The sequence below is a fragment of the Mytilus californianus genome, unplaced genomic scaffold (genome assembly GCF_021869535.1).
Source record: "Mytilus californianus isolate M0D057914Y unplaced genomic scaffold, xbMytCali1.0.p SCAF_5, whole genome shotgun sequence".
Taxonomy (NCBI): domain Eukaryota; kingdom Metazoa; phylum Mollusca; class Bivalvia; order Mytilida; family Mytilidae; genus Mytilus; species Mytilus californianus.
This window is the reverse complement of record NW_026262701.1, coordinates 77,627,076-77,636,033: the sequence shown is the minus strand read 5'-3', so window position 1 is coordinate 77,636,033 and position 8,958 is coordinate 77,627,076. Positions and strand designations below refer to the sequence as shown.

At 32.4% G+C, this 8,958-nt stretch overlaps 1 protein-coding gene across 1 annotated transcript; it reads right to left on the bottom strand.

Annotated features, from left to right (window-relative positions):
• Positions 1–1,608: 1,608 nt before the first annotated feature.
• On the bottom strand, positions 1,609–8,324 carry LOC127701500 (monocarboxylate transporter 12-like). The gene is made up of 6 exons (XM_052205392.1): positions 8,007–8,324; positions 6,122–6,265; positions 4,962–5,744; positions 4,324–4,503; positions 2,585–2,710; positions 1,609–1,888 (listed from the first exon to the last, which is right to left on the bottom strand). Exons 1-6 carry the CDS (start codon positions 8,203–8,205, stop codon positions 1,734–1,736), a joined length of 1,587 nt encoding a protein of 528 aa, XP_052061352.1. The 5' UTR covers positions 8,206–8,324; the 3' UTR covers positions 1,609–1,733.
• Positions 8,325–8,958: the final 634 nt, after the last annotated feature.

Sequence of the window (8,958 nt, the reverse complement as noted above, 5' to 3'; positions counted from 1 at the left end):
TAGAAAACATAATTCTGATGCTTTTCAAAAACAAATAAATGCATTTTGCATATTATGAAGTAATAAATGTTTTGGCAGCAAATTCCATCGTTTGCAAAAGAAGCTCAATTTCGGCTGGGGAACAAGAATGTCGGGTATTCAATTGTGACTATAAAAGCAAATATAAGTCTAGTGCCCGTACTATCCTTGTTCCTACCAGCAAATTGAGTTGTCTTATTTATTTCATTAAAAAGGTAAGTTATATACTGTTACTTAAACTTATTTAAAGAAAGAAATTAATTGCTAAATAATTCAATAAATATAAATATAAATATATATATTCAGATATAACATTTTAGTCATTGCGTTTCATGAGGTTATTCACTCATGTATAACAAATAGACTGAACGTAGTTTACAAGGTAATTCAAGCAATATTTGAAATAGAAATACATATGTTATTGTCAACTGATAATGTTATTTATTGTTAATCTGTATGATTTATGCACTGTGATATTTTATGATCAAAAAGAAAAGAAAAGAATAATTAAACTATCCTTGTTCCTACCAGCAAATTGAGTTGTCTTATTTATTTCATTAAAAAGGTCGGAAGGCGCGAGTCCCACTCTCGCTGCCAAGCCAGTCCATAACAACGACATGTAGTCCCCAGATGCCCAGACATCTTTCTACCTACAGGAACCGTAGAAGAACTTAACAAACGAGAGAAGGGAAATCACCATCATGTTTATCAATATAGAAGTCATAAAGCACAATCATAGTCCCACCTTAACAAGTGTTCCCCTGTGAAGTATACAACAAAAAGGACCATAAAAACCTTCACAACAGTTATACATATGTTATACAATAGTTTGTTTTGAAATTATAATGTGGGCAAAATATAATGAATTGTGTGCTAAGCTGTGATTGAAATATTAGTATGTCGGACCTTTCATATTATAATGAGGTTTGTTTAGTAAAATATCTTCAGATTTAATTTAATGTCTGCTTCAAATTAAATGTATCCAATTACACACTGGAGCAATTTATACGACAAAATAATGACAATGGAATGTTTTGGCAAAAGGACAATACCTAGATGACTGTTCTTGGCTAAATAGAAAACTGTTCATAAGCTGGGGTATAGTCAAATTTGAGTAGATAAAATGATTGATTAATCGATTGTAGCTTTCTTAACGTCCAGTAACAAATATTTCATGCATACTCAGGACGAAACAAATAAACGATTAATACAATATGTATGTTCTGATTGGATGAAGGGCGGGAAATTAAGTCGGCTACTGAAAAATGAGGGTATATTGGATGGAGAAAGAAATTTATTCTTGTATCAGTCAACACAATAATGTGAATTAATCTATCATGGACTATCAAAGATCCGCCGGCAATAAAAAAAAAAAATCCACAATTGACAAAAAAAAACCAAAAAAAAAAACAAACAACATTAATATTTGCTAACATAGGACCACTGACCATTGCCTTAACCTGGAACAGACTCAGACACATGTGACAATGCTACACTAGTTTTTGTAATCTCAATCCTCCCCATTTTTCATCCCGATCAGATGACTTTTAAAAATCACACAAAAGAACTTCAAAAATCAGTACAGTAGAATCAATTTTCAAATGTTGTAATCATAATAGTTTTTTATAACATAATATTCTGTCATTATGCATAAATAAATGAATGAAATTATTTAAATATTTCGATGATATTTTAAATGTCAGTATTTAAACATGCTATGTTGAAGCCGTTTCCTTTTTTGCGTGTAAGTCAGTTAACCGTTTTGTACACGGTAACATGATCATAAAATGTAGAATAGATGCCATCAAAAACATTCCTCCCCCAAGATAAAACGATGCATCATAATTCCCTGTGGCTTGTAAAATCATTCCTGAAATAAAATCCAAATAAGAATGTGTTATACCATTGCGATATCTCCCAAGTCTATAGTTATCAACGTAGCGTCATAAAAAATTATAGCAATTAAAACGCATTTTTTTATCAAATGTGTAGGTGCCGGAGCGTTTGATATCTAGTATTTATTCAATGTGTAGGTACCGGAACGCCTGATATCAATTTTATTTTTCGTTTTGTCCATTGTGATATTTATATTCATCTGACATATAGTGTGTCCGATTCAATTTTCATGCAACGATTGGTTCATGTGTTCTTTCATCTGCTTTCGATAGTTTTTTTTTCATTTCTGTTACATGTATCAACCAATTGACACATATCATTGTGTCTCTCAGAAGCATATGACAAGTATCATCTGCAGGATAAGACATGCTAACCCTTTTATGGGATTTCGATGCCAGGGGTTACGCGATTTTTTTTTAAGAATTCGTTTTGCTAAAGAAACTTTGTTTTTTGTATCGTCTGTTGTTTACACTTCCACATGTATTCACGATTTATATTGGTGGGCTCGTCTTATTTTATTTTATTTTTTTAAATTTTATTTAATTCAATTTTATTTTCTTTCCTTATTCATTGTTTGAAAACTTTTAAAGATGAAAACAGAGACCAACATTGCATCACTACGGTCATCTATGTTTCAAGGTATTGTGAAATATTTGGCATTTGTTCCTACCTGCTAACAGAGGTCCAATTACAGAAGCTATTCCTCGAGCCACACCTAGTAAGCCGAATGAGTTAGCTAATCGTTCTACCCCAAGTAAATCACACAATATGATAGGTGCAAGTGATACATATGTAGCTGTAAATATCATAAAACACTGCATTGAATTATACTCAAATTTAAAATGTTCATACGATGATACGGCGTATATCTAGTAGTAAAATATAAAATTTCTGTTTGAAATAATTTACTACGTGACGATGCATACGTGATAAATAAGGTGATTGCAAATAGCAACAAGTAGTTAATTAGAACATTATTTTAACCTTGAGCTTCACTGTAGAGAAATTAATTATTTAAATGAGCATCTGGTGCAGTAAAATTGGTACAGATAATGTTATTATTACCACCAGGTCGATACCTTTGCTTGTAAACTTAGTTTTGAGAGTTTCACAAGCCCAATAGCCTGTGCTTTGATACTGGCATGACAGTGTGGATACTGTTTTATTTAAATTTGCCGTAAAACTTGAAATCATTTTGAATTAAGAAATGTATCTCCCTCGTGCATAGCTTTGATTCCTTGCTTGCTTGTCCGGGTTTTGGCTATTCTTTTGGATCTTTTATATTTTATCAACTCTTCAAAGTTTGTATTAGGTTTTGAACTTTCATTTATTTTGACCTCGATCATCACTGACGAAACATTTATTGTGGATATGCGCATCTGATGCAGTTACATTGGTACTGTTAATGTCATTAGTCAAGAATAAGCCTAAATTAGTCCTTTTAGCCATCGTAAGTCAGTCATACACTAGAAGCTTCAAGTAGCCACTCTCGCTCACATTGGATCTTTGCATTTTTATTCTGAGTAAAGCCAATCTATGTTCTCCAGTGGAAAACTGCAACCGAGGATATCTTTTTGAAATATATCTTTGATGAGTCTGCCTAGCTTAAAGATACCTTAATGTTTTAAACAGAACAGCTAGTTACCTAAATACCGATACCTAAGTTTCACGGTATCGTCTATATTTGATGTCAGCAGGGGACATCTGAAATTAATTTAAAAACCAACCATAATAGCAAAATTCTTGCCCAAATTTCTTCAAACTAAATAGAAAGAACCAACTATAATGTATGTAAACAGATATTCAAAATTTCTGTTTTAAGTAATGGTTGCTGAAATAATTGGTTGGAAGATGTATTCCAAAGACAATTAAAAATGGGAGTCATCAAACCGCCAATGTACTAATATATAGCCTTCATAAACTGTCATGCCCGTAGAAGGAATGATGAATATAGTGTTAATTGCATGCTCTTCAATTTCGTCTTTGGTTTGGTCATACAACCTTTTTTATTCGAGCGTCTTATTGTACACTGAATATGTTTTACATGACCAGTTTTTATTTATAAACCATTACTGCATATGTATTCAACTGAGCTCATTTGTTTTAAACTAGAAATTTTGCAATCAGACATTGATGGCTGTAGCCGTATTTTGCACAATTTGTCGGAATTTTGACTTGAAATGCTCTATAACTTCGTGTTTGGTTTGGCCTTCCACTTTTATTTATTCGAGCACCACTGAAGAGTCTTGTGTAGACGAAACGCGCGTCTGCCAAAGAAGATTTTGTAATAGTGCCTTTTCAAACAAGTCCATGTAGTTGTAATGTAATGAATGTCCAGTTGAAATGAATCAACAATCATGATTTGAAAAAAATAAAATAAATGTAGAAACATAAAATTTGTCAACGTACCTACACATAACCCAAATACTACACCGAAAACCACCAAGAGGGAATATTTTGTACAAAGAGGCTGTAAGAATAGTGCTACGGCCGCTATAAAAAGAGCTATGTTGTTTAAAACCAAAGCATTGACTTTCTTCATGTTAGCTAGAACTCCGGATAGTATTCGACCAATTATGTTCATGACACCTAAATTATAAATCAAACTACAATTTATGGAATAAACATTATTATAAAATAAATTGAATGTATGCTTTATATAATTAATAAAACACATTTGATATTATAAAATATTACCAGATGCTGAGACAAAAAATGCTGTTATTAATCTCGTGTTGTTATCTTTAAATTAATCATAGAAGAAATATATTTATGAGTATTTAATTTCATATTTGAGATATTATGGATATGGTTTATGAGAAACTTTTATTTGCCTTTATTTTGTATAGAAAATGCTATTCGTGTAAACCAATGAATAATCAGTCTTGTGTTTTGTGTACTGTTGTTTGTCTTTTAGTCTTTTTCTTTTTTTTGCGATGGCGTTGTCAGTTTATTTTCGACTTATGAGTTTGAATGTCTCTTTAATATCTTTCGCCTCTCTCTTATAAAATCATGGTCCTAAAATTCTGAACAACTAAACTGCTTACCTATCACAGAGAGTAATATTGCAGCTTCTGTGCTTGGTATTCCTAACAATAGAGCTCTGTCCACTAGATACATAAACGGGATATAATATGCCGCAGCCCCAAATATATTGCCTATACATATCAGCACAAATGATGCATTGGATAAAAGTGAAAAGTCAAAAACTTCAGTGAACACTTCCGTTATACAAGACGTAAGAAAATAACATTTACTTGAAAACGTTTTTTGTTGTAGAAAAGTAGAAAGGATGGACCTATTGCTGTGCATTATGTTTGGCAAGGATCTGAACGGTTTATTATATGTCACACTTCCCTCACCAATTTTATCACCAGCTATAATTGTGTTATTGTCATATTGAGTCATGTCATCCAAAGACTTCGTAATTCGTCCGTTTTTCGGTGTTTTCTGCTCCTTTTTGCTTTGATGTTGAGCTACTTGAAGAAAAGGCAGAGACTCTTCTCCCAACGTTATTCTTTCATTATCTCCAATCACCTCAACAACTTCATCGTATATATGCTCCGAGCTACATTCGACTTCTTTTTGTATCAGTTGAAGTGGTCTTATGAGCATTCCACAAACAGCGCCATTTAAAATTATACCCGCCATGATTATCAACACGTTTCTCCAATCATAAATTTCTGAAAGAAATTCCAAGAAAGGTGAAAATATGAAAGTTCCTATTCCTGAACCACAAACGGCAATACCTGTTGCTATAGGTCTCTTTTTGTCGAAGTACAAACCCACACTTACAATAGAAGGTAGATACATCATACCAAAACCTAAACCTGAAAAAAACAAAAAGTGTGAATTATTTCAACATAGTTTCTTAAGAAAGAAAAGCAGGCTAATTCGTTTGAATTGTTTCACATTTTTCATGGCGGGGCCTTTTATAGCTGACTATACGGTACGGGATTTTCGCATTGTTGACCTATACGGTGACCTATAATGGTTTATATCTTTGTCATTTGATATTGTCACATTACAACTTATAACTATTCAGTAGACTTGAAAAACAAGTTAAATCAAATCGAGTAATTTTCACCATTTTGTCAGATCTGATTGATTAAAATGAAATAAGGTAACTGGTTTATCTATATTCTTTCCTTTTTAGTGAACGAAAAAAAGAATATATTTTATTTGTATCATTAGCCATGCTATTTACCTCCAATAACACCATATGTTACTATCAGTATATCTAGGTTTGGACTAAATGATCCTATAATAACACCAACTGCAGCTATTAGACTTCCTGTTATAGAAACCATGCGGCATCCAAACTTGTTCACTAGTCCACTTGCAAATGGGCCTAAAAATAACCATGCGAAAAGTTTAATCATCTGTAACATTCATCTGGATACTTTGTTTACATGTATTTGAAAATTTGGAACAGATCTATCATATTAAGCTTATGTTTAGTATGCTTTTTATTTTTGTCCATAATTCTAAAAACTGACAAAGCAAACTTCACGATGAAAAGGGGGATTAATTCAAATTTCAATTTATTAAATTTTCATGATTATGTCATTGTCAAGTTTTTCAATGTCTTTTAATATTCGTTCCTTCTCCTTTGCAGACATATTTAGTAATATTTCAATGTGAAACCAGAGCAATATTTATTGATTAAGAATTGGCTAGTTGATTGTTTATTTAGATATCTATAAACCATTCACACTCCTCATTCTTTCCTCATTACTATTAAAGTTTCTATCATTGTTTATTTAAATCTTTAATTTCGTTCTTTTCATTTATACGAAAATGTCGGTTTTTTTTATATTTCTCTTTTGTTTTGGTTTCTATACTTATGACCACTCATTCATGTTTAATGGTATATGTTGCTTTTTTTTCTTTGTTTCTTCCATCATAAAAGTTAATAGAATTATAACCAAGTACTGCAGAGTCATTATAAATACAAAACTTGTTTGCTACACATATATGTTGTACTTTGCGCCGATTTCCGATTTAATGTGTTTGCATACGCGACTCGCCTTGTTGTTGTCCCAATGTTTGCCAGTGTCTTACTGATTGTTTTTTTTCCATTCTCTCCATTATTTGGTAAAAGAAATATAAGGTTGATATGCACAAGCGTTTTTTTTTAATTATTGTTGTTGCTTATTTATTATTATTATGCATCAAGAAGTCGAACCATACAAGAGGTGTAAGCGGTATTCTTCAAGACAGATAAGGGTGGGTTACATACTACATAAATAGCTGGTGATATATAAACGCATACACTGTCGTTTGTTGCTCCAAAACAAAACAATTGAATCATAGTTGTTACAATATTGTTCTATTCAAATAAGATGATGTGGTATGAGTGCCAATGAGACAACTCTCCATCCAAGTCACAATGTATAAAAAGTTAACAATTATAGGTCAAAGTACGGTCTTCAACACGGAGCCATGGCTCACACCGAACAGCAGGCTATAAAGGGCACCAAAATGACTAGTGTAAAACAATTCAAACAGGAAAACCAACGGTCTACTCTATATAAAAACGAGAAACGAGAAACACCTATGAACCACACCAGCAAACGACAACCACTGAACAACAGGCTCCTGACTTAGGATAGGTGCATACAAATGCTGCGGGTTTAAACGTGTTAACAGGCGCCAACCTTCACCCTAACCTGAGACAATAGTGTTACATTACAACATAAAAAGACACACTATAAAATATCAATTGAAATGGCTTAACTCGATCAAAAAGACATTTAAACAAAAACAAGTAAACATGCACTGAACGAATAAGTTTGACCTATTTGCCTTTTTTCATTATTATGATAACATTTGCTTTAGGCATTATTTCCATGAGAAAACATAATAAACCATTTCAGTCAAAGTCTTCATATGATTAATATAATACACCTACCAGTACACATGTAAGTGCTAATCATTACCGATTTAACAAGAGATAGTTGTTTCAGTATTGTTCTATTATTTTTTTTTATGTAAATGATACCATGCATATACTTTAGGATTATTTCCATGAGAAATCTTAATAAATCTTTTCAGTCAAAGTCTTCTTGTGATTAATATAATACACATACCCGTGCACATATAAGTGCCAATCATTACCGATCCAACTAGAGACACTTTACTCTTAGAGGCCTGGAAGTAATCGGCAAATTTTGGTAGTAATACTCCATAAGCTAATCCTATCCCATCTACTAGAATATTGCACATGAGTGAACTGAATACCACGACCCATCCCCAACCACCATCAGGGGATTGAGGCACTGTCTTCATCTTCTTGTTGTTCCTTACAAAAAATCAGTTTTAGAATATTCCTTTTCTTGGATTTACCTAAACCTTGAATCACCTAATATATTATGTGTGCACCAAAAATAAAAGGCCTTAATAATAATACAGGTAAGTTAATTTGTTTGATTTAAACTTTTATCAGAGATAGCACAATACAGTCTACCCTTATTTAACCTGTTTAAAACGAATACGTACTGAAATGAATAAAACATAATGGCATATACCTATATTCACTGTTCAGAAGAACCATCTTATTTAAAGCAGACGAGTCCAAAGTTTAAAAAGGAGATAAGGAAATCAAAATCATATGTAAAGAACTACAGGTAACGCATTTGCAATAAGAAGAAAAGGCAAACAACAGTTTCAAAAATATAATACAGAAAACATAGATTAATTGACACTATCCCCAACAAATACTAGAGGTAAACTCTGGTGCCCAGTAAGGGCTAGCAGTTTCTGCTTTACTAGTTGCACCTGTCATATTACTCAGAAAAAGAAAACAACTCGGCGATAAGCGGCGTCAGAAGTCTACCTTTGAAAGCGAAGACATTTTCTTTACTTTTAAAAATACTTGGTTCAATAACCACAACCATAATTCTAGACAATAATGTAAGAAAACACAAGCCGTAAATATCGCTTCTACTGACAGATATATAGTTCATATGCAGGTTCTGCTGGAGTATTTGAAAATACAAATGGAAAGTTTACAATAAAAAAAAATGAAAACATGTATTTTGT